General features: G+C 40.3%; 1 protein-coding gene across 24 annotated transcripts in view; it reads left to right on the top strand.

The window, feature by feature from the left end:
• Positions 1 to 4,814: 4,814 nt before the first annotated feature.
• The window catches only part of LOC124150719 (G surface protein, allelic form 168-like), a 44,529-nt gene continuing 21,901 nt past the window's right edge, over positions 4,815 to 27,442 (top strand). For 15 of the 24 annotated variants that reach the window (XM_048390275.1, XM_048390290.1, XM_048390286.1 and 12 more), the window contains exons 1-17: positions 4,815 to 4,963; positions 7,418 to 7,507; positions 9,877 to 9,936; positions 12,632 to 12,742; positions 13,849 to 13,902; positions 14,286 to 14,393; positions 15,334 to 15,387; positions 18,279 to 18,389; positions 19,470 to 19,523; positions 19,907 to 20,014; positions 20,916 to 20,969; positions 21,565 to 21,672; positions 22,590 to 22,643; positions 23,240 to 23,347; positions 24,237 to 24,290; positions 25,683 to 25,793; positions 26,738 to 26,791. In XM_048390275.1, the coding sequence (XP_048246232.1) occupies positions 4,891 to 4,963; positions 7,418 to 7,507; positions 9,877 to 9,936; positions 12,632 to 12,742; positions 13,849 to 13,902; positions 14,286 to 14,393; positions 15,334 to 15,387; positions 18,279 to 18,389; positions 19,470 to 19,523; positions 19,907 to 20,014; positions 20,916 to 20,969; positions 21,565 to 21,672; positions 22,590 to 22,643; positions 23,240 to 23,347; positions 24,237 to 24,290; positions 25,683 to 25,793; positions 26,738 to 26,791 (1,366 nt within the window). In that variant the 5' untranslated portion in view covers positions 4,815 to 4,890. The remainder of the gene's footprint in view (positions 4,964 to 7,417; positions 7,508 to 9,876; positions 9,937 to 12,631; positions 12,743 to 13,848; positions 13,903 to 14,285; positions 14,394 to 15,333; positions 15,388 to 18,278; positions 18,390 to 19,469; positions 19,524 to 19,906; positions 20,015 to 20,915; positions 20,970 to 21,564; positions 21,673 to 22,589; positions 22,644 to 23,239; positions 23,348 to 24,236; positions 24,291 to 25,682; positions 25,794 to 26,737; positions 26,792 to 27,442) is intronic. The other 9 variants (XM_048390282.1, XM_048390284.1, XM_048390283.1 and 6 more) reach the window with 9 other exon arrangements.

Here is a 27,442-nt window from a genome sequence, read left to right as displayed (position 1 = left end):
TTGAATTGTCTTTTCAGTCTATTTGTTTGGAAATATTTATGTGCAAAAGTACCACACGTGTCTTCCAATTAGGTTTTTGCAACCAACATAGATTAAAGAAAGTCTTTAGCATCAGATGTTTCATTTGACCATTACACACACACACACGCACGCACGCACGCACGCACACACACACACACACATTTCAACATGTTTCGAAAGTAAACATGTTAAGAATTTTAACCTCTTTCAATAAAGTGCATATCATGAGGCAATAAGTCAAATGCAGATATTAAATATATTGAAATTAGATGTGCAAATCAGATTCACAGGCTCTTCACATATAACACATATACCACAAGCACTTACAACGAGGGGGTACGGGTGGCCCAGTCGTCTAAGGCCCCGCGATTCGGATTGCAGAGGGCACGCCAGAAACCTATGATTGTGGGTTCGAATCCGGATTATGTTTCTAGGTTTGTCAGCACCATACCCGTGCTCGTGGGTTTCACCGAAGTGGTAAACATCTGAGACCTGCATCACTTCGGGCCTTCCTCCCACATTAAGCTGACACGCCGTGATATAACTGGAATACTCTTAAAAGCGGCGATAAACCCAACTCACTCACTAAATGACCAATAAATGTACAGTCACCGATTTGATAGTAAGTTCCAAATCTTCCGTTCACAACATATATGTTCAGAATTGAACACATTTCCAAAATAGTTTTTCCAAAGTTATTTAGTAATCTATCACATGGATATCTTTCCCCCATTGGACACATCTGGGACATGATAAGGAGACGTGTGCGTCAACGTCATAGGCTGCCAACCACGCTGGTAGAACGTCAGGCGTTGCGAGAGGATTTGGACAGACCCACTCAAATCGCCATTGGGTGACTACGCAGTATGCCGCAGTATTCCCAGTTCGTTCATTATCATCGTGCAACTATTACTAGAAACTTATATCTCTTACAATTTTGGAATTATTACATTATTCCCCTACTTTTTTTACTATGATAAATACTATTAACATGCAACTTTAACATCCAAATCAAGATGAAGTTGAGTGACAGCATCTGAGGATTGGCTATGGTCGAAAATGGCCAACGAAAAAATGAGACCAACGGATTTCATGAACAATTCCAACCTGGGCGAAGAAAACATACAAAATACTCTCATTCTATATATTTAGAGAAACTGTTGATAACTGCAAATTAAAATACATTATTAACTATCGATAATAACACATAAAGAAAAGTCTAGTTTCTAGTGATCGGTTATTGCTGAGAACCCACTCCATGGTCCAGATGAGAGAGCGTCTGCCCGGAGAGCGGAAGGTCAGGGGTAAGATCCCCGGCCACGTCATACCAAAAGACGTTAAAAGATGGTATTTATTATCACCTTCCTGGCCCTCGGCATTAAGGACAAGGACTGGTCGGCTCGTTGTATGCTGTGTCTGAGTGGGATATTCGCACACGCACACGCACACACACGCACACACACACACACACACACACACACACACACACACACACACACACACACACACACACACACACACAGAGTTGGGTTTAACGCCGCTTTTAACAGTATTACAGTTACTCCGAAGTGATGCAGATCTTAGACGTTTACCACTTCGGTGAAACCCACGAGCACGGGTATGGTGCTGACAAACCTAGAAACATAATCGGGGCGAACCGGGATTCGAACCCACAATCATAGGTTTCTGGCGTGCCCAAGGAACGCAAATCTGCAAAGCGAATCGCGGCGCCTTAGACGACTGGGCCACCCGTGCCCAATCCCACGTTGTGAAGATACAGGTGGTAAGATACTAAATCCGTACGCCACACGTTTGTCGTACAAGATTGACCTCGTTTCATTCGTTTTGATTGGATAACCGTGACCTCTGTCACACAGGAATAACTTATTTCATTTATGAAAAAAATCACGAGACGTCATTTACTTTTACCAGGCAGAACTGAAGGAATCTCATGATTGTGAGAGACATTTCCGAAACACTTTATTACACAAAACAAGATAGTCACACGCATTCAATTCGCCTTGCGTTCTTTATTAAGTGTGCATAGAGCTACTGCAGACATTATATAACCGAGCTATATCCATATGCAGCATCTACCGATAGACAGAGGGTCCCCATGAGCGTGACGCACCCGACCACTTTCGCGACTTCCAATATGATTTATCGTAAAAGATTAAGCGTGGTGAATTGAAGTCAGTTTAAACTATCTGGACATATATCTAACGTTTGATGCTCCGGTTCGAGCATTCGTGGAGTATTTTGTAACATTGCTTCCGAAGGTATTTCTTCATGACTGAACATACACGACTTCACGACCAGATCACTCTCAGTGAACAGTGTCGATTTTAAAGTGCAAGTCCACTGAGATACTATCCGCCAGTTCGAAAACTCCGCGGAAGTGTGCCTGACGTCTGTATTTGTGGCCCAAACATCCCCAATGTGAAAATAACATTCGCGATTGGTCTCTAGCGTAAAACGCTGTGTGTTTTCTTATTCCGATGGTGACATTGCCCTTCGTTCGAAGCTGTCACTGACATGTAAGCAGACTTGAGTTTGTTGATTTTCACGCCTTCAGTATAGTGTCGTACAGTTAAGATAAACGTTTTTAGCGAGCACTCTAATTTCCCTCCCCCAAAATGGTACCGACTGGTATTATTTATAAAGTCAGCTGACTGCACAGCCGGGACCCCGTCGAAGCGTTGGACCGAGTGTTGGTCCGAGATTCAAAGCGCGGCGCTAATTGACTTTCAAAAGTTTCTTTCAGTTTCCTGCGTACAAACAAACAATGCACTAGAATTACCATAAGTTCAATAAATTTTAAAAATTAGATCTTGGGCGTTGGTGCTGTCATGTTTGCACACACAACAGAAGGAACACGTTGTTAAAACGAATGCATAGAAATGTCAACAAGGCCCATATTTGGGCATATATCAATATTCATGTGCAACCAGAGTTGTAACCGGTTTCAGTCTGGTCTGTTAACGAAAGAAAGTTCTTATGTATTTACACTTAAATACATATTTGACGTGGGTAATAAATAAAATACCACACTAATTCTCGTTGGATTCCACTTTTACGAAACTCGTGAACTTTCTATGGTATCTGACCTCGCTTTCGCTCGAACAGATATCATAGAAAGTCCAGTCGTCTCGTGAAACAGGTATCTAACGAGAATGAGAACGAGTGTAGTGTTCTCTGTGTACAATTCCGACTACACAATGAGCATGTGTTTATGATTCACTATCAAATAGTAAAGATACGAGGTGTTTTTGGAAATGTGCGCGTATCCTGCCCCACCAGTGGCACCCGTCACAAACATGTCTAAATAATCCTAGAAATGTTCATGAGATATCAATGTCCAGGGTCAATGTGACCAAGGATGTACCATATTTTAGAAAGATTCATCGTGTTCATTATATTACATTAACTTAAGAATTCATATGGCGCAATTACAAATTAATAACTGCTCAAATGCGCTCAGAGTGAGTGAGTGAGTATGGTTTTACGCCGCTTTTAGCAATATTCCAGCAATATCACGGCGGGGGACACCAGAAATGGGCTTCACACATTGTACCCATGTTGGGAATCGAACCCGGGTCTTCGGCGTGACGAGCGAACGCTTTAACCACTAGGCTACCCGACCGCCCCACAAATGCGCTTAGACCAAGATTGATCTCGTCAAAGGATCTCTTGAAGAGACAGGTCTTGGGTGTCTTTTTAAAGTTTGTCAGATTTTCTGCTTCTCGGAGGTCTTGTTGCAGATTGTGCCATAGCAATGGTGAGGTGAGGTGAGGTGAGGTGAAATGGGGTTTAACGTCGCGTCCAAGATTATTGCACATATATAGCGACGTGCATGCACGTGTATGTGTGTATGCGTGGCTGCTTGTACTAGTCCGGACTGATGCCGATTTATAGTGCTAGCATACTGAGATACCATTCCGCAGTTTAACATGAATACCCCACTCAAACACAACATACTGACTCCGAAAACGACCAGTCCTTGTTTTAGCCCCTTAATGCCGAGGGCCAGACGGGGTAACAACAAGTACCATCTTTTAACGTCTTTTGGTATGACGCAGCTGTTGTAAGTATAGTGTCAACTCCATTAAGAGTATTCACAGCTCTGCATTACTTTTAATATAATCCTATTCTAGAATCACACCTCTTCTCTATTTGATGTTTTATTTCACTTATTTGATGTAATCGAAATCCATCAACACTATCCATATATTCAGATGCTTCATCGACGCGGCCGGGGATCGAGCCCCGGACCTTCCGCTCTCCGGGCGGACGCTCTACCACTAGACCACGGAGGCGGTCTTCATAGCATAGCATGGCGACATGTTCTTTCGCCATATGTTTTGGTACGTGACCACGTACCACGACCACACAGGTCTTTGCCATTTTTGCCCCGTTCTCCGGTTACAGAACCTTGAGTCATGATAATTGTATGGCTTGTGTCACTTGTCAGAAACGATGTTACATTCCCATCAACCAGATTGAAAGACATCAAATGTACATACAGTTTCTCCTTTCACGACCGACGTACTCATATCACGTTGTTTGTACCCATACATGGAGAACAGCCACAAGGTAGGGTACACGTACATCATCACATTGCAACCCGATACCTCTGGGAATACAACCCTGCACACACGTATTAGCTTCAGTATGCAGGCCTTGGAGTATGGAATGTCAACCCAAAAGTAACCTTTTACACCATGGCATATGTCATTAGCACGCATATATGGGACCAACACATTGTACTTTGTACTATTTAACTCGCTGTTTCTCCCTACCTGAGACACACATATCGTGGTACACACAGGCGTGGTGACCACATCGACTGTACTGGGAGAACTGCCAACCATGACTGGGATAGTTGTCTCAGTTCTGGTAACTGTGTTACTGGTGACTTCGGGGAGTGCAACACCGACTGAGGGTAAGGACGCTTTATATTTCTTTGGTTTACTAAATGTGTAAGCACCTGGGACCTGCATCCATTTGAGCTTTCTTTATATTCATGGCCTTAATATTACTTTCAAAAGGTTTTTTGGCAGAGATGTGGGGGGCGTTTCCAAATTTGACGCATCAGTGACAAAAATGGGGTCCGATGTAATCCGTATATACTGATCGAATACAATACATGTTGTTTGATACACGAGGAATTACTCATATTCAAGAGATATTAACTTGGTTTGATGCACAAACGAACATACTGGTACTGACACTCATGGACGCATCAAAGACGCCGTGGCTCGCGATGCATTTGTCTCGTGCATGATTAGTGTGTAAAGTTTGGAAATCACGTGCAGCATATTGTGATAAGAATAAAGACACTCCGAGGTAACACTTGTTAACACTTTAGTTTTGTCATTAATTCCTACACATTGGAAACATCTCTTTTTAAAATACATACTTCTTTGTATGTTTCTATGGTTCCCGTTTCTTTCGGCGGTGAGTATATATAGAATTCTAAACGAGCTCCCGTGTCATATCAGTTTTATGAAACGAGTGAATAGTTCTTGTATCTGATGATCGAAAGCGAGGCAGATAACAGAACTATTTACGAGTTCAAAACACGAGTTCACGAGTTTCGTAAGATTAGTATTACACGGAGTGAGTTTAGCATTATATTTATTACTTGCCATTATAAACTTATATCATAATTTTACTGTCGTGTTTGAAAAAGGCAAAAATCCACACGATCCACAGCATACTCCAGTTAAGGTTAACAGAATGATACTACAAACACGTTAAAAGATGACACGCATTACTTGCCATACAACGGCCCACATTTAGAATTCGGGAGTCCGTTCCACGAAGTTGTCGTAGCGCTAAGGTTATCGTAACTCACAAACTTTAACATGGAATTACGACTGTCGTGCTACAGTACGACCCTGCCCTGCTCCACAAAGTTTACAATCACGTCACAGGGTACTATGACGTAGTTTGTGGAAAATGTTGCAATGTCATGTGGCGTCAGCTTAGCAACGGGGTCATCGATTGTGCATAAGCTCTTCTCGGTGATCTGTCATCTCCTCGCGCAATGTCGTTGAATATGCCATCTTTAGAGATGCTGACAGCTTTCAATATATTTTAGTGAAACTTGTTACCGTAGTACATAGACACGCGATTTAGTATCACACAGCTGTATGTTTAATAAACGAGTGATGTCTTCACGGGCAAACAATAATTTTATTTTATACCATATGTTCCCATGGTTTTTTTTAGGTGAACAATTGACTTGTCTTTGCATGTGTTTGTGGTAGTTGCCAAGGGTGGGGTAGGATACGCTCACCTTTTCACTTATACCTGGTATCATCACTATGTGATATTGTTATACCTTTATCAACAATCTTGGGGCTGGTCGGGTAGCCTAGTGGTTAAAGCGTTCGCTCGTCACGCCGAAGACCCGGGTTCGATTCCCGACATGGGTACAATGTGTGATGTCCATTTCAGGTGTCCCAGTCCGTGATATTGCTGGAATATTGCTAACAGCGGCGAAAAACCATACTATTAAGAATCTTGCAATTCCATTGGATAATCCGTACCACGTGACGAAACAATACATTTCAATGTAGATCCCCAAATAATATGACTGACACTGACCTCGAATATTGACTCGTCACATGTCACGTGATGAATATTGAATCAAGATGGCGTCTGGTACTAACATTTCACGATTCGCAGCTAAAACTGCAATGAAACATATTGAGGATAAAAAGGCTTCATAACATTGAACGTGAATTTGGGTTTAACAAATTTAAAAGGACTGACTGCACTTGACGAGGCCCCTACTTGGTCTGATCACCTCAGGGGTCGGGTCGTCGGATTCTTGTTTTTTGCATATTGACCTCGTCAAGAGTAATTATTTGCATAGTGATTCATAGACACAGAATCATGAAAGAGGCGGGGTCGTGCAATCTGTCGAGATTTCTTATTGAAAAAGGTTTTGTCGCTTTCTTTTCACATTAAACTTATTCACCGTCATAAAACGGATAAACTGCTGAAATATTGAGCTCTGTGACCAGTGAAATTTCATACGTTCTGACAAATTGTTTTCTAAGTGGGGACCCGTATAACAAATACATATAAAACAGCTCAGTATTTTGCCATGACGTATGAACTGTATTGATATGAAAGAATCGGGCGATCCTCAAATAAAATAGAGTCGTATATGGAGAAGTATATATATATAAAAGGTTTAAAAGTATATATACCACTTGAGACCATCCGGACGTTCTTTCACCCCTCGCGTTAGTGACCCGGACGTTTATGCACCCTTCAATTAGTGACAAAGTGTCCCCTCGGATACACTTAGCAGTATAAAATTTGTCATCGCCTTGAACTTGTACAGCTACATGACAGGTGCCAATCTTCCTTGATATTGCAGACATTGAAGGGTATTTTAAAGACTTGAGGAAAGATGTCATGCAAAGGTTTGATGGATTGGAAAAGTCAAACGAAGCGCTGCTCAAGGAATGTAAGAGTTGTTCATTCATTATTTCAAATATTAAATTTACATGCAACTGAATTTGCCTGAAGCATATTGTACACATCTACTGCATAACGTTGCTCATCTATATAAAGTTTATATTGTTTCCTTTCCATTTCAAAAGACGAGGGGATTCAGGGATAAAATGACCCCCCAGTTAACCTTGCCTCTCCTACGTTGATCGCATTGTCGGATCTGTAACATGACTCATGGACTTGCTATTTTCTGGCGTTGACGTCATCATCATCATCATCATTCATTATCCATCATCCATCATCCATCATCACCAATCATCATCATCATCATCATCATCATCATCATTCATTATCCATCATCAATCATCCATCATCACCAATCATCATCATCATCATCATCATCATCATCATCAATCATCACCATCAATCATTATCCATCATCCATCATCCATCATCACCAATCATCATCATCATCATCATCATCATCATTCATTATCCATCATCAATCATCCATCATCACCAATCATCATCATCATCATCATCATCATCATCATCATCATTCATTATCCATCATCCATCATCCATCATCACCAATCATCATCATCATCATCATCATCATCATCATCATTCATTATCCATCATCATCATCATCATCAAGCATCATCATCAATCATCATCATCAGTCATCATCACCAATCATCATCAATCATCACCATCAATCATCATCAACCATCATCATCATCATCATCATCATCATCATCATCAACAACATCAACCAGCATCAATCATCACCAGTCATCACCATCAATCATCATCAATCACCATTAATCATCAATCACCATTAATCATCAATCATCAATCATCAATCATCATCAATCATCATCAATCATCAATCATCATCAATCATCATCATCATTATTATTTACAGATTAAAATTAAAAATGCAGCAAAGAGGGTTTGGGTGATCCTGGCACAGTCAGGCTGGTTAGGCTCATCATCAGCTTAGGGCCCTTGCCCCCCTCTACACGCAGCCCAGACAGCGAATAGGACTTCTCCCAGGAAGCGCTGCCTAGTCAAACCCACCCAGAACTTGTCGGAGAATGTGAAGACTCCCCAACACTGCAGCCTTCTGCATTACCCATATTGTCAGAAGGGCTGCGTTCCTGGTAGCAAACCCGGGTACTCTCCCGATGTCAGTCAACAGATTGGGAGCTACCAAACCTAAGGCACCGAGAACAATGTGGAGTCGGACAATTTGGTACTTGGGATGCAATCGTGACATTTCGAAAGCGAGGTCTGCATATTTGCCATGTTTTTCCTCAGTCTTGTCAATCACATTATTGTCAAAAGGGACCGAAAATTCAATGATATAAATGGTTTTATTGGATTTATCAAAAAGGACAAGATCAGGTTTGTTGGCCTGGATATATCGGAGGCTGTTTACGGGCCTATTCCAAAGAATTTTGTATGTATCATTTTCCATGACACCCTCTACATATTCCGGGTCGTACCATGGACAGGCCTCTGTGTCAAAACCACAAGCATGGCGAAGACAGTAATAAAATGCTCGATCTACACCATCATGTCCTTTAAGATAAGGTGCTTGTGCCAAAGCTACTCACAATGTGTTCGGCAGTCTCATTAAATTCATTACATAATCTACATTTCATATTTACATTTTGATGCAAAATCACACATTGGCGGTTTCGAGTGGGAAGTGGCTGGTCCTGAGCAGCAAACAGAAAGCCTTCTGTTTCACTTTTCAAGCCAGTCGACTTCATCCAAGCGAAGGACTCTACAGGATTGCTGATCTTCTCAACACACTGCACAAACACTCGATGCAGTGGTCGTTCAGAAAGCCTCTCCTTGAAAAACTGGGCCGACTTGATATAGCACTTCGCTTGGTTGACACTCATTTCTGTACCCTCCAGCAGTACAGAACCATCAACGAAATCAACACCGACATTGAGATTATGTCCCACATCCTTGGCTCGTTTCAGAAAACTGTGGAATGCCTTGTTTTCATCATGAGTCTTGACATTCTTTACAAGAGGATCATCAGACAAATACATTTGTGCAAAAGTGTACAAAACAATTCTGTCATGAAGAGCCCCAACGTTAATCAAACCACGTCCTCCCATAATGATTGGTAAATATAAGCGATTGAGGGAAGAGCGGGGGTGGTGGGATCTATTGGCTGACATGATTCTTCGTGTGAGGGTGTCAATACCCTGAAATTCTTGTTTCGTCCAATCAACAACACAACCCAAAAATATGAAAGGACGGGTACAGCATATTATTATTATTATTATTATTATTATTGTTGTTGTTGTTGTTGTCGTTGTTATTGTTGTTGTTTTTAATATTATCTGCATGTTACAGTGCATCAATTTGAAGATGCCATTGGACCAGAAGCAAAGGAAAAGGCAAACAGGAACCAAGGTAGTGGGTTTTGTATTCTCCATAGCACATAGTGTTTAGTGATTATGTTTTGACGAGCTCGCCCAAACCCATTGAATCCCGAGAAGAACCATTGCATGTCCATTTTTTTCAGTGCTATATACAGGTTATATACAGGGCATCCTTGTAGACAATGTAGAGACAAGACAGGGCATAATTGTAGACAATGGAGACTAGACAGGGCATCATTGAAGACAATGTACACAGGACAGGTCATACTTGTCGACATCGTAGACTAGACAGGGCATCATTGTAGACAATGTAGAGACACGACAGGGCATCCTTGTAGACAATGTACACAGGACAGGTCTTCCTTGTAGACAATGTAGACTAGACAGGGCATCATTGTAGACAATGTAGATTAGACAGGGCATCATTGTAGACAATGTAGACTAGACAGGGCATCATATATATATATCTTGAAAAGACGGTTGAATAATTCCTGTGACAAACTTGTGGAATCACAGGCCGGATTTCGTCAGCGGTTCTCCGCCATTGACAATATATTCATTTTATAGTCAGTGATTCAACGGTATTTATCAAAGAAAAGGGGAAAGTTTATGTTTATGTTTTTTTTAAAAGCTTTTGGTTTGGTTAATAGCTCAAAATTATGGAAGATTGTAAAAAGGAGTGTTTGTCTCCAAAAATGTTAAATGGAGCACAAGCTATTTGCTATTCGAGTACGTTCATGTGTTAAGTCTAATACAGTGAACTACGTCTATAACGAACACACTTATACCGACCTGATGGATATAACGAACTGTTTTTGGTATAGGCCATTTGCTGTATATATGACGTATATATGTTTATAACGTACTACGGTTACAACGAACTAAAGTTAGTGGTCCCTTCGAGTTCGTTATAACCGTAGTTTACTGTAATATGTATTCGAATATGTTTGAATGGGATTTGGGTGTACAACAGGTTTGTGTCCTTCGTCCATATCTGTTCTCTATGTTTGTCAATGAACAAGCACAGAAAATTGAATCCACATGTAAATTTGGTGACCAATTTTATCCAAAGATGATTGATCTGATTTTGTTATTGCTTGCCGACGATTTCGTTTTGATATCTGATACAGTTTCTGGTCTACAGAAAAGAATATGCATATTAGAATCATACTGCACTAATAACCAGTTAACAGGTAATTTGGATAAGACTAAACTAGTGTTGTTTTAAGAATAGGTGGTATTCATTCGAGAAGTTAAAGATGGAATTATGGAGGGAAATGTCTCGAGGGCGAGGCATTCTATAAGTATTTGAGTATAACTTTTAGTAAAATATTATCTTGGGATAAGCATTGTTTTGATGAGCATATTAAATATATTACAAGATATAAACCAATTCCCTTTGAAATAGTTTTTAGGATATTTGATACTAAAATTATGCCTATTTTAATGTATGGGTCTGAGGTTTGGGGGTTAGGTAGTGTAGCAAACATAGAAATAATTCACATGTTTGCATGTAAACGCTTTCTTGGAGTGAAGATCTCAACACCAAATTACACAGTATTGAGTGAATGTGGCATTTACTCTTTGTATATTTTTGCATTTAAAAGTTCTATCAAATTTTGGATTAGATTATTGCATATGCCAAAAGAAAGATATCCACAACTTGAAATTATAAATTCTTTGAAGGTACTTTTGGAACGGAATCATGCCTTAAACGTATAATAATTGTAAAAGTCCGCATGGCCTTGACACAATGTCGTTGCAGTTCCCAGGATCTCAAAATAGAAACTTGCAGGTATTTCAATATCCCCAGAGATAAAATGTTGTGGACTCTTTGTAATGAATGTGACGTCGAAGATCAATGCCATTTTTTGATGGTTTGTATCCGGTATAAAACACTGCATGAGAAGTACAAACCTACTAAATTCATGTCATACCCAACACGTTACAAACACAGTATCCTTTTGGCATCAACGGAAACAAATGAAATTCGACACCTGACTATATATATTTATCATGCAAATTGCTTCAGAACGATCTATGTTGACTGATAATCAATTTTGTTACATATATCATATGCTGACTGACCACCTGTATGAACATGAGATTGAAAGACACCTACGAAAGAATCGGAACGAACTGGTAACGCTAGCTCAGTTGGGGTAATTTTGGAATACATTTGGAACATCACCAAGGCTATTTTCAATCATCTGGTGTCCTCAGTGCGCCGCTGCTGCCTTGCCTGTATCAACGCAAATGGTGGTCAAACCCGTACTTGACTTTCTTAATTGAGTTGTTACACCAACCCCTTTTAGGGCGTTTCGCTTCGTCTCCTGTTACCAGTTATTGGTTATGTCAACGAACCTTTTTAATATAAAACATTGATAAGAAGAATGACTAAATATTATTTTGTTATTTTCGATAACATAACATTTACACCACTTTACATGAAGTACAGTCACTTTTTATCTGTTAAAATATCTCCGACATGACGTATTTGATAGAATACGTCATTGTGAAGAGCATCTACATACTACTTCATCCCACAAATGACATCCTTCTCTTGTGATCAAGCGGACTGGGTGACATCTTTAGCTTATTGGACATAGGTGGTTGGGCCTCAGCTGTAAATTCAGATCCTAGGACAAGATTTGAAAATGTTATTGCCACTAGATATTCTCCAAAAAGAACATGTATGTTTGAATTAATTGTCATGTTTTCTTCAGGAGCAGGATGTGAAGACCATTCACGTAGCTGCTCAAAGTACGCCAAGAGAGGGTACTGCAGGAAAAAGGCTGATCAGATGTTGAAGAAATGTCCGAAATCCTGCAATGCTTGTGAGTATTGTTTTTCAACTGCACGCTGTCTGTCACCTTTGGGCAATGTAGGTGAACACTGATAACTTTGCCTGATTTATATGTAAATTAGCACGCTCGGCTGGCGTCATTGCATCACATGGATAAGGCTCACATACAGTTTAGGATTTTAGAATTAAAATTACAATGTATGTTTGATGATGTCTGGTGTCTGTTGTGTGTACTGGTAGGCATACGTTGCAGTATCAAAGAAGAAATATGATATATGCTTGATATACTGATATGTTGTATTCCGCTGAAAACATACACTGTAGAGATCTATTGCCTGTTTTTTTTTTATGAGTGTGGTGTACATCATGCCTCAAACACAGACACGTTATGTGCAAGATATCAATCTACACACACATGCATGCACGCACGGAACACGAGCTTCAGATTCCCTGGAACGCTTTTTTAGTTATATCATGGCGCATCAACCTTTGTGGGAACAGAGCATAAAGTAACACAGGTCACAATCCTTGAACATTTTGTTAAAATATGCCGCAGAGCACGATACTGACAAAACAGGAGGAGCAGATCCGTCCAGCAATTAACGACGCAAATAAGAACGCAAGGCGTGGTGTTCTTGACAGTAAGAACGCGTTCCCCGCATATGACTTGGCTGAAACTGGACTGTGAGCTCTTTGAAGAATATGGCCAGAACGATGTTAATGTCTTGGTTTATGGATATTCCCATGTGTTTTGATATGTTGGTAGGGACAAATAGCCATCCTAGGTAGTATCCCATCCTGGACCCTCCACATTAACGTGGAAATACTAACCTGTATATTTGATGCAACTGCCAACAAATTCCCACAGCTTGCCGTACTTTAACCGGAAATAGAGTCAGTTTCCAATCCAAACACCAATGTAGCATTCAAACCTATAAGCATACGCGAAAATCAGAGTACCCGCTCCTTCATTTCGTGTGTCCTCTTGTCAGCGGTTATTACAAATATGACGAATTTGATTTCTATTATTTGCCCACTTTTTTTATGTTACAGTTTGGCAGGTCCAGGAAAAACAAAAATCTCGCGAATCCAGTACTATCACATTATGTTAGTTTTGGTGTTTGTTTTTGTTTTTAGGTATGAATGTGACAACCCTACTACCAGCACAGGAGACGACTAAAAGCAGCACAGGTTTGATGACATAATAATTATTATAGTTACACATGTAGACATCGAACCACAAATAATGTTCTTACACGCATGATATCCCTGAATTATTTATTAACTACATGTTATATCTTATAGGAAAACACGGACATGAGATTGTATGATGTGAAACACCATCACACCCTGACTGGACAAACATTGTATCACTCCTTTAGTCGCCTCTTACGAAACGCATGGGATGCTGAAGACCTAATTCCCCTCTCACGGGTCCCTTTTCTTGTCACCAAGTTATATTGCCTCCAAACTCGAAAGGTTTGGCCTTTGCTTCAAACATTACTACTGGTACATGAACAAAACTTGAAAATGTTAGAACCGCGACACATTAACCATGTTATGATTCCATTTAGATGCAGGTTGTGTGGACCATTCACACCGATGCCCAAAGTACGCCAAGAAAGGGTTGTGCGAAAAAAAACATCATCTAGTGAAGATATGTCCGAAATCCTGCAATGCTTGTGAGTATGGTTTTGCAACTGCATGCTGCAAGACATTAAACAATTCATAAACGATCTATAAATAAATTTATGAACGATGAACATGGGCTTGATTTAACGTTGCCTTGAACAGAATCATGTCTTAACATTTGTGTGAAGAAAGCACGATGTGACACAGGTCGTAGTTATTAACTACATTGCTGAAACCTCCCTAAGAACATGGTGCTGACAACCCAAGAGCAGCAGAGCCTTGGCCAACAGTCATGGACGCAAGTAAGGATGCAAGGTGTGTGAGCAAGTGAGTTTGGTTTAACGCCGCCGTGAACAGCATTCCAGTTATATCACGACCTGTGACAATCATGTTTCTTGTCCTGTTATATCACGATCATATATGTTTGTGTCGTGCCACAGGGATGCAACTGCACAGCGAATTGTTGCTCCTTAGAGGACTGGGCCACCTGTGCCCAGTTGGTCATCGTGACGCATGTCCCACATATATTATTTGAGTGAAGCTGGACTTGTCATTTGAATTATGAAGCCAAAATATCTTTTTTCATATCATGGTTTACGGATTCTTTCTTACATTGGGACATAAGAAAAAAATGTCATCTTGTCTAGTATCCCATTCTTCACCCTCAACGAAATAGCAATCTGTATGTACAACTGCTGCCATTGCCACTGAGCACCGAGGGTAACTTCCAATCCCATTTTTTGGCGTTTTGGATGGTTTGGTGATTATTTAAAAAAATGAACGTGTTCTTCATGTCCACCACCCCCCACAATCCCCCCCCCCCCCCCCCCCCCCCAACCCACCCCGACCCCCACATACACACACACACTTCCCCACAACCTTATTTTTAATATTTTAGTTTAGCGGATCCGTAAACCAAGAAACCAAAACTGTTTTCGCCTTCTCAGTAGTCCTATTTTGTTAGTAGCTAGTGTCTGTTTTCGTCCAAAGGTATGGATGTGACAACCCAGCTTCCAGCACAGGAAGCGACCAACAGCAGCACAGGTTTGGGTTTTATTAACTTGGTTATTTCTAACACTTTGGGTAATAATGACGTTATAACATACACTAAGCCATTTGCATGCATGCGACATTCGGTACAGGTGCTAGTACCTTTTCAAATATGTGTAACCACGGATTCTTTTCCCTGAAGCCAATCCAATGTTTTTTATGATAGAATGATTAATCTATTGGTCCTTTTGCCAAATGATACCACTTTGACGTCATTTCAAACGAAAAGATGAAGAACATCATCAGACACCATTAAGGATTCGCAATGTGTTAGACTGAATGGTCAACCGACAGGTAAAAGTAGTGTTGTTCATTATGCAAAAGGGTGAATTATCAATTTAATGTAACGGGGAAAAAATAACTGTTCTTCAACAAAGGAACCGAAGCTTAGTAAATAAATGTTTTCTTAAATTAGATAATGCATCTTTCAATAAATACTTATATATCTCCTCGACTTCAAGGTCGTGATCCACAATTTGCATAGGCAAATTCATGCACGGCACTCAATTTGGATGATTGTTTAGCTGTAAGATGCACCTGATGAAAAAACCTAACCGTAAATAACACTCATGCAATGCCACGCCTACCTAAAATCAACGTCTACTCGCTGTGGGTATAATGCAAACAGGAATGGCGCAAAACGAAGTAGCCTGCATGTAAGGTTGATTGAAACACAATATCATCTCATTATCTTAAGCAGAACAAAACTCAGGACTTGCCATGAGCCGGTCATCCACGTGTGACGTCACGTCAACACGACAACCATAAGTCGGTTGGTGCAGCTATGGATTCGACTCGAGACTGCTTCATCATTAACTTGGTCAATTCCTGTTTTGAGAACACATAAAGGCAGAACCAAACGCAACCGGTTGAGGGAGAACAACATATCCGTTCCTAATGTCCAGCCATACGCCCAATGTATCTTCCACGTCAGCAGCAGGCACGTCAAACTTGGTGCAGACAGCATCCGCGGTTTAGAAGGCAGGTCTGAGACAGTATGCTGTTCACAGATAAGTCAAGGTTATATGAGGTTTTATGTGGACAGCTCTGATGGCCGTGCAAGGGCCTACATGGCGACGCTTGCGATACTTAACGTCTTCATTTTTGGGGCGGAAGTGTAACATATGGAGTGGAATCACAACTCATCGTTGCTAATGACAATATAAATGACGTACGCTACAGCGACGACAATGTCGTTATAATTGGAGATCATGTTATGCCCTTGTGTAAAGCAGGTACGTAACGTTGCATCAGAATAATGTCCGTCCAACTATTGTAGGTGTTGTAGCAGACTTTCTGAGGCTGCACATCATTGATGTACTGCCATAGTCGGCTGTTTCGCCAGACCTCTCCCCAATAGAACATGTCTGGGATGAGATTGAAAGACACCTACGGAAAAGGACCAGAGCCAGCCGAAAATGCTAGCTTTGTTGGGCGTATCCTGGTTGGCATTTGGAACAACATCACCGAGGCTATTTTCAATCATCTGGTGTCCTCAGTGCGCCGCTGCTGCCTTGTTGTATCAACGAAAATAGTGGTCAAACCCGATTTTGACTTTCTTAATTGAGTTGTTACACCAACCCCTTTTAGGGCGTTATGCTCTGTCTCCTGTTACCAGGTATTGGTTTTGTCAATGAACGTTTTATGATAAAACATTGATTGAATAATGACCAAATATAATATTGCTATTTTCAATAACATCACATTTACACCACTTTATATAAAGCAAAGTTACATTTTTCCGTTCGTAGATTTCCGACATGATATGTTCGGTATAATATATATAGAGGTAAGAAATAAGTATACGTCAGTGTTGGGGGATAAGAAACGTAATTTTAATCTTAGTTCTTGTAATGCTTTGTTAGATAATATACACAACAGTAAAGCGTTTTGGTCTGTTTTGAAAAGGCTTTCACACAGTTTATCACTTCGGCCAAATATATCCGTAGCACAATGGTATAATCATTTTGTGATATGTTTGACACGGATGATCTAGACGATGATGAAGATATAGTTAAGACGAAATTGATGAAGGTTTTGATATCATGACTCAGTTTTCCCTCTATTTTCCGATAAGTGAAGATGAAGTTGAATAATCAGTAAAGAGTTTGAAATGTAACACATCTGCAATTTATCCTCTATTTGTCGATTTTTTAAAAAGCTTTTGATTTGGTTAATAGGTCGAAACTATGGAGGATTTTTAAAAGGAGTGTTTGTCTCCAAAAATGTTAAATGGAGTACAAGCTATATATAATCGAGTACGTTCATGTGTTAAGTTTAATAATATGTATTCGTATATGTTTGATTGTGATTTTGGTGTACAACAGGGTTGTGTCCTTCGTCCTTATCTGTTCTCTATGTTTGTCATTGAACTAGCACAGTGCGCCGCTGCTGCCTAGTCTGTATCAACGCAAATGGTGGTCAAACCCGTACTTGACTTTCTTAATTGAGTTGTTACACCAACCCCTTTTAGGGCGTTTCGCTTCGTCTCCTGTTACCAGTTATTGGTTTTGTCAACGAACCTTTTTAGTATAAAACATTGATAAGAAGAATGACTAAATATTATTTTGTTATTTTCGAAAACATAACATTTACACCACTCTAAATGAAGCACAGTCACTTTTTATCTGTTAAAATATCTCCGACATGACGTATTTGATAGAATACGTCCTTGTGAAGGACATCTACATACTACTTCATCCCACAAATTACATCCTTCTTTTTGTGATCAGGCTGACGGGGTGACATCTTTAGCTCATGGAACATAGATGGTTGGGCCTCAGCTGTAAATTCTGATCCTAGGGCAAGATTTGAAAATGTTACTGCCACCAGATATTCTCCAAAAAGAACATGTATGTTTGAATTTATTGTCATGTTTTCTTCAGGAGCAGGATGTGAAGACCATTCACGTAGCTGCTCAAAGTACGCCAAGAGAGGGTACTGCAAGGAAAAGGCTGATCAGATGTTGAAGAAATGTCCGAAATCCTGCAATGCTTGTGAGTATTTTTTTCAACTGCACGCTGTCTGTCACCTTTGGGCAATGTAGTTAACCTTGCCTGGCCTATATGTAAATCAGCACACTCGGCTGGCGTCATTGCATCACGTGGATAAGGCTCACATACGGTGTAGGATTTTAGAATTAAAATTGCAATGTATGTTTGATGATGTCTGGTGTCTGTTGTGTGTACTTGTAGGCATACGTTGCAGTATCACAGAAGCTAAATGTGATATATGCTTGACATACTGATATGTTGTAGTCCGCTGAAGACATACACTGTAGAGATCTATTGCTTGGTGTTATATTAGTGTGATATACAGCATGCTTAAAACACAGACACGTTATGTGCAAGATATCAATCTACACACACATGCATGCACGCACGGAACACGAGCTTCAGATTCCATGGAACGCTTTTTTAGTTATATCATGGCGCATCGACCTTTGTGGGAACAGAGCATAAAATAACACAGGTCACAATCACTTTGTTAAAATATGCCGCAGAGCACGATACTGACAAAACAGGAGCAGCAGATCCGTCCAGCAATTAACGACGCAAATAAGAACGCAAGGCGTGGTGTTCTTGACAGTAAGAACGCGTTCCCCGCATATGACTTGGCTGAAACTGGACTGTGAGCTTTTTGAAGAATATGGCCAGAACGATGTTAATGTCTTGGTTTATAGATATTCTCATGGGTTTTGATATGTTGGTAGGGACAAATAGCCATCCTAGCTAGTATCCCATCCTGGACCCTCAACATTAACGTGGAAATACTAACCTGTATATTTGATGCAACTGCCAACAAATTCAAACAGCTTGCCGTACCTTAACCGGAAATAGAGTCAGTTTCCAATCTAAACACCGATGTAGCATTGAAACCTATAAGTATACGCGAAAATCAGAGTACCCGCTCCTTCATTTCGTGTGTCCTCTTGTCAGCGGTTATTACAAATATGACGAATTTGATTGCTCGTATTTGCCCACTTTTTTATGTTACAGTTTGGCAGGTCCAGGAAAAATCTCGCGAATCCAGTACTATCACATTATGTTAGTTTTGGTGTTTGTCTTTGTTCATAGGTATGAATGTGACAACCCTGCTACCAGCACAGGAGACGACTAAAAGCAGCACAGGTTTGATGACATAATAATTATTATAGTTACACATGTAGACATCGAACAGCAAATAATGTTCTTCCACGCATGATATCCCTGAATTATTTATTAACTACATGTGATATCTTATAGTTAAACACGGACATGAGATTGTATCATGTGAAACACCATCGCACCCTGACTGGACAAACATTGTATCACTCCTTTAGTCGCCTCTTACGAAACACATGGGATGCTGTAGACCCAATTCCCCTCTCACGGGTCCCTTTTCTTGTCACCAAGTTATATTGTGTCCAAACTCGAATGGTTTGGCCTTTGCTTCAAACATTACTACTGGTACATGAACAAAACTTGAAAATGTTAGAACCGCGACACATTTACCATGTTATAATTCCATTTAGATGCAGGTTGTGTGGACCATTCACACCGATGCCCAAGATTTGCCAAGAATGGGCTCTGCGAAAAAAGTGATCATGTGGTGAAGAAATGTCCGAAATCCTGCAATGCTTGTGAGTATGGTTTTGCAACTGCATGCTGCAAGACATTAAACAATTCATACACGATCTATAAATAAATTTATGAACGATGAACATCGGCTTGATTTAACGTTGCCTTAACATTTGTGTGAAGAAAGCACGATGTGACACAGGTCGTAGTTATTAACTACATTGCTGAAACTTCCCTAAGAACATGGTGCTGACAACCCAAGAGCAGCAGAGCCTTGGCCAACAGTCATGGACGCAAGTAAGGATGCAAGGTGTGTGAGCAAGTGAGTTTGGTTTAACGCCGCCGTGAACAGCATTCCAGTTATATCACGACCTGTGACGATCATGTTTCTTGTTCTGTTATATCACGATCATATATGTTTGTGTCGTGCCACAGGGATGCAACTGCACAGCGAATTGTTGCTCCTTAGAGGACTGGGCCACCTGTGCCCAGTTGGTCATCGTGACGCATGTCCCACATATATTATTTGAGTGGAGCTGGACTTGTCATTTGAATTATGAAGCCAAAATATCTTTTTTCATATCATGGTTTACGGATTTTTTCTTACACTGGGACATGAGAAAAAATGTCATCTTGTCTAGTATCCCATTCTTCACCCTCAACGAAATAGCAATCTGTATGTACAACTGCTGCCATTGCCACTGAGCACCGAGGGTAACTTCCAATCCCATTTTTTGGCGTTTTGGATGGTTTGGTGATTATTTAAAAAAATGAACGTGTTCTTCATGTCCACCATCCCCCACATCCCCCCCACCCCGAACCCCACATACACACACACACACTTCCCCACAACCTCATTTTAATATTTTAGTTTAGCGGATCCGTAAACCAAGAAACCAAAACTATTTTCGCCTTCTCAGTAGTCCTATTTTGTTAGTAGCTAGTGTCTGTTTTTGTCCGAAGGTATGGATGTGACAACCCAGCTTCCAGCACAGGAAACGACCAACAGCAGCACAGGTTTGGGTTTTATTAACTTGGTTATTTCTAACACTTTGGGTAATAATGACGTTATAACATACACTAAGCCATTTGCATGCATGCGACATTCGGTACAGGTGCTAGTACCTTTTCAAATATGTGTAACCACGGATTCTTTTCCCTGAAGCCAATCCAATGTTTGTTTATGATAGAATGATTAATCTATTGGTCCTTTTGCCAAATGATACCACTTTGACGTCATTTCAAACGAAAAGCTGAAAAACATCATCAGACACCATTAAGGGTTCGCAATGTGTTAGACTGAATGGTCAACCGACAGGTAAAAGTAGCGTTGTTCATTATGCAAAAAGGTGAATTTTCACTTTAATGTAACGGGGAAAAAGTAACTGTTCTTCAAACAAAGAAACGAAGCTTAGTAAATAAATGATTTCTTAAATTAGATAATGCATCTTTCAATAAATACTTATATATCTCCTCGACTTCAAGGTCGTGATCCAAACGTGCGTCCAAACTGAATGGTTTGGCCTTTTCTTCAAACATTAATACTGGTAAATGAACAAAACTTGAAAATGTAAGAACCGCGACACATTAACCATGTTATAATTCCATTTAGATGCAGGTTGTGTGGACCATATACACCGATGCCCAAAGTACGCCAAGAAAGGGCTCTGCAAAAGAAATGATCATGTGGTGAAGAAATGTCTGAAATCCTGCAATGCTTGTGAGTATGGTTTTGCAACTGCATGCTGCAAGACATTAAACAATTCATACACGATCTATAAATAAATTTATGAACGATGAACATGGGCTTGATTTAACGTTGCCTTGAACGGAATCACGTCTTAACATTTGTGTGAAGAAAGCACGATGTGACACAGGTCGTAGTTATTAACTACATTGCTGAAACTTCCGTAAGAACATGGGGCTGACAACCCAAGAGCAGCAGAGCCTTGGCCAACAGTCATGGACGCAAGTAAGGATGCAAGGTGTGTGAGCAAGTGAGTTTGGTTTAACGCCGCCGTGAACAGCATTCCAGTTATATCATGACCTGTGACGATCATGTTTCTTGCTCTGTTATATCACGATCATATATGTTTGTGTCGTGCCACAGGGATGCAACTGCACAGCGAATTGTTGCTCCTTAGAGGACTGGGCCACCTGTGCCCAGTTGGTCATCGTGACGCATGTCCCACATATATTATTTGAGTGAAGCTGGACTTGTCAGTTGAAGTATGAAGCCAAAATATCTTTTTTCATATCATGGTTTACGGATTTTTTCTTACATTGGGACATGAGAAAAAATGTCATCTTGTCTAGTATCCCATTCTTCACCCTCAACGAAATAGCAATCTGTATGTGCAACTGCTGCCATTGCCACTGAGCACCGAGGGTAACTTCCAATCCCATTTTTTGGCGTTTTGGATGGTTTGGTGATTATTTAAAAAATGAACGTGTTCTTCATGTCCACCATCCCCCACATCCCCCCCACCCCGAACCCCACATACACACACACACACTTCCCCACAACCTCATTTTAATATTTTAGTTTAGCGGATCCGTAAACCAAGAAACCAAAACTATTTTCGCCTTCTCAGTAGTCCTATTTTGTTAGTAGCTAGTGTCTGTTTTTGTCCGAAGGTATGGATGTGACAACCCAGCTTCCAGCACAGGAAACGACCAACAGCAGCACAGGTTTGGGTTTTATTAACTTGGTTATTTCTAACACTTTGGGTAATAATGACGTTATAACATACACTAAGCCATTTGCATGCATGCGACATTCGGTACAGGTGCTAGTACCTTTTCAAATATGTGTAACCACGGATTCTTTTCCCTGAAGCCAATCCAATGTTTGTTTATGATAGAATGATTAATCTATTGGTCCTTTTGCCAAATGATACCACTTTGACGTCATTTCAAACGAAAAGCTGAAAAACATCATCAGACACCATTAAGGGTTCGCAATGTGTTAGACTGAATGGTCAACCGACAGGTAAAAGTAGCGTTGTTCATTATGCAAAAAGGTGAATTTTCACTTTAATGTAACGGGGAAAAAGTAACTGTTCTTCAAACAAAGAAACGAAGCTTAGTAAATAAATGATTTCTTAAATTAGATAATGCATCTTTCAATAAATACTTATATATCTCCTCGACTTCAAGGTCGTGATCCAAACGTGCGTCCAAACTCGAATGGTTTGGCCTTTTCTTCAAACATTAATACTGGTACATGAACAAAACTTGAAAATGTAAGAACCGCGACACATTAACCATGTTATAATTCCATTTAGATGCAGGTTGTGTGGACCATATACACCGATGCCCAAAGTACGCCAAGAAAGGGCTGTGCGAAAGAAATGATCATGTGGTGAAGAAATGTCCGAAATCCTGCAATGCTTGTGAGTATGGTTTTGCAACTGCATGCTGCAAGACATGAAACAATTCATACACGATCTATAAATAAATTTATGAACGATGAACATGGGCTTGATTTAACGTTGCCTTGTAAGGAATGATGTCTTAACACGTGTGTGAAGAAAGCACGATGTGACACAGGTCGTAGTTATTAACTACATTGCTGAAACTTCCGTAAGAACATGGGGCTGACAACCCAAGAGCAGCAGAGCCTTGGCCAACAGTCATGGACGCAAGTAAGGATGCAAGGTGTGTGAGCAAGTGAGTTTGGTTTAACGCCGCCGTGAACAGCATTCCAGTTATATCATGACCTGTGACGATCATGTTTCTTGTTCTGTTATATCACGATCATATATGTTTGTGTCGTGCCACAGGGATGCAACTGCACAGTGAATTGTAGCGCCTTAGAGGACTAGGCCACCTGTGCCCACTTGGTCATCGTGACGCATGTCCCACATATATTATTTGAGTGAAGCTGGAATGGGTCATTTGAAGTATTCTTTCATATCTTGGATTATAGATTTTTTTTACATTTGGACATGGGAAAAATGTCATCCTGTCTAGTATCCAATTCTTCACTCTCAACGAAATAGTAAACTGTATTTGCTGCAAATGCTGCCATTTTCACTGAGCACCGAGCGTGGAGTTATTTCCATTCCCCATTATCGCGTTTATGATTGGTGATTGTTAAAAAAAGATGAACATGGTTTTCATGTCCAACCAACCCAGGCACCCATCCCCACTCACACTCCCCCACAACCTCATTTTTAATATTTTACTTTAGCGGATCCTTAAATCTAGAAATCAAAACTATCTTCGCCTTCGCAGTACTGTCCCATTATGTTAGTAGCTAGTGTCTGTTTTTGTCCATAGGTATGAATGTGACAACCCAGCTTCCAGCACAGGAAACGACCACCAGCAGCACAGGTTTGGTGACATGATAATTATTATTGTAATTATCGTCTTCATTTTGGTGTGGAAGTGTAACATATGGAGTGGAATCACAACTCATCGTTGCTAATGACAATATAGATGACGTACGCTACCGCGACGACAACGTCGTTATAATTAGGGATCATGTTCTACCCTTTGTGTTAAGCAGGTACGTAACGTTTCATCAGGACAATGTCCGCCCACATATTGCAGGTGTTGTAGCAGACTTTCTGAGGCTGCACACCATTGATGTTCTGCCATAGTCGGCTGTTTCGCCAGCCCCCTTCCCCATAGAACATGTCTGGGATGAGATATCCAAAACTTGAAATTATAAATTCTTTGAAGGTACTTTTGGAACGGAATAACGCCTTAAACGTGTAACAATTGTAAAAGTCCGCGTGGCCTTGACACAATGTCGTTGCAGTTCCCAGGATCTCAAAATAGAAACTTGCAGGTATTTCAATATCCCCAGAGATAAAATGTTGTGGACTCTTTGTAATGAATGTGACGTCGAAGATCAGTAGCATTTTTTGATGGTTTGTATCCGGTATAAAACACTGCATGAGAAGTACAAACCTACTAAATTCATGTCATACCCAACACGTAACAAACACAGTATCCTTTTGGCATCAACGGAAACAAATGAAATTCGACACCTGACTATGTATATTTATCATGCAAATTGCTTCAGAACGATCTATGTTGACTGATAATCAATTTTGTTACATATATCATATGCTGACTGACCACCTGTATGAACATGAGATTGAAAGACACCTACGAAAGAATCTGAACCAACTGGTATCGCTAGCTCAGTTGGGGTAATTTTGGAATCCATTTGGAACATCACCAAGGCTATTTTCAATCATCTGGTGTCCTCAGTGCACCGCTGCTCTCTTGCCTGTATCAACGCAAATGGTGGTCAAACCCGATCTTGACTTTCTTAATTGAGTTGTTACACCAACCCCTTTTAGGGCGTTTCGCTCTGTCTCCTGTTACCAGTGATTGGTTTTGTCAACGAACCTTTTTAGTATAAAACATTGATAAGAAGAATGACTAAATATTATTTTGTTATTTTCGATAACATAACATTTACACCACTTTACATGAAGTACAGTCACTTTTTATCTGTTAAAATATCTCCGACATGACGTATTTGATAGAATACGTCCTTGTGAAGAGCATCTACATACTACTTCATCCCACATATGACATCCTTCTTTTTGTGATCAGGCTGACGGGGTGACATCTTTAGCTTATGGGACATAGATGGTTGGGCCTCAGCTGTAAATTCAGATCCTAGGCCAAGATTTGAAAATGTTATTGCCACTAGATATTCTCCTAAAAGTACATGTAAGTTTGAATTAATTGTCATGTTTTCTTCAGGAGCAGGATGCGAAGACCGTTCGAGTATCTGCTCAATATACGCCAAGAGAGGGTACTGCAATGATAAGGGTGATAAGTTGTTGAAGCTATGTCCGAAATCCTGCAATGCTTGTGAGTATGGTTTTTCAACTGCACTGCACCTTTGAACACGTGATAACTTTACCTGATCTATATGTAAATTAGAATGCCCGTCTTGGGTCATTGCATAAAGTGGATGAGGCTAACATATAAACGCGCGCACACACACAGTGAACAAAGGTTCAAGGTTGCCTTCAACGTTATTTTAGTTATATAATGACACGTTGACCTTTGTGGGAACAAAGCATAAAGTGACTAAGGTCATAATCCTTAAACACATTTTTAGATTATGCTAAAGAGCATGATACTGACAAAGCAAATCCTGACACATCAGTTAAGGACGCAGTTAAGAACAGTTGCGTCCTTGACCCAGATATGACATGAGTGAAGCCAGAATGAGGGTTATTTGATCCGTAAAGCCAAAAATATGTCAATGTCTTTGTTTATGGATATTATCATAGTTTTTGATATGTTAGTACTTTTGGATCCCATCCTAGACCCTCAATATGAACCTGGATATAGTAATCTGTATTACCGGAAATAGAGTTAGTTTCAATTACCAACACAGTGTGAAACCTATCAGCTTACGCGACAATCAGAGTATTTTTACTTTCATTTTATGTGTTCTCCTGTCAAAGTCTATTAAAAAAATGACGAATTCGATTTATATTTTGACCACTTTTATGTTTGACACGTGTCAAATCTGTAAACCAAGAAACAAAAGAAAATGTCGCCAATGTTTCCAATCCAAACACCGATGTAGCATTGAAACCTATAAGCATACGCGATAATCAGAGTACCTGCTCCTTCATTTCGTGTGTCCTCTTGTCAGCGGTTATTACAAGTATGACGAATTTGATTTCTATTATTTGCCCACTTTTTTATGTTACAGTTTGGCAGGTCCAGGAATTAAAAAAATTCTCGCGAATCCAGTACTATCACATTATGTTAGTTTTGGTGTTTGTCTTTGTTCATAGGCATAAATGTGACAACCAAGGTTCCAGCACAGGAGACGACCAAAAGCAGCACAGGTTTGGTGTAATAATAATTAACATTGTAATACCTGCGGAAATCGAACAGCAAAAAATGTCATAACACGTATTATGATCTTAAATCATTAATTACTTCATGAGATATCGTATAGGTAAACACGGGCATGATATTGTATCATGTGAAACACCATCACACACTGACATGTCATTGTGTCACTCCACACAAGAGGTATACCGTAAGAATCCCTTTATATATTTAGGTATCCAACAACATTTTCTGTTATTACATACAGTATTCGGGAATTGCATCGGTCACACTTTTTGTGTCTGATGCGTCAAATTTGGTAATGTCCTCCACGTGTGTATTATAAAACGTTTCGAAAGCTTCATTGAGGCTTTGAATGCTTGATTGTACCTCTAAAGTGAAATTTGGACCCCAAGGGGTGGAGATGCAGGGCCTGATGCAAAGACTGGTCGGCTCGGAGTCAGTTTACTGTGACTGAGTGAGGTATTTATGTTAAACTGCGGCCCGGTATCTCAGTGGGCTAGCACTATAAATCCATCAGTCCAGACTAGTACAAGCAGCCACACACACACAAACACGTGCATGCACGTCGCTGTATAAGTGCAATAATCTTGGACGCAACATTAACCCCATTTCACCACCTCAACTCATTCTCTTATGGTGAT

The sequence above is a fragment of the Haliotis rufescens genome, unplaced genomic scaffold (assembly GCF_023055435.1).
Source record: "Haliotis rufescens isolate VD_foot unplaced genomic scaffold, xgHalRufe1.0.p SCAF_89, whole genome shotgun sequence".
Taxonomy (NCBI): Eukaryota; Metazoa; Mollusca; class Gastropoda; order Lepetellida; family Haliotidae; genus Haliotis; species Haliotis rufescens.
Note: the sequence above shows the minus strand (reverse complement) of the source record. Positions and strands in the feature narration are given on the sequence as shown.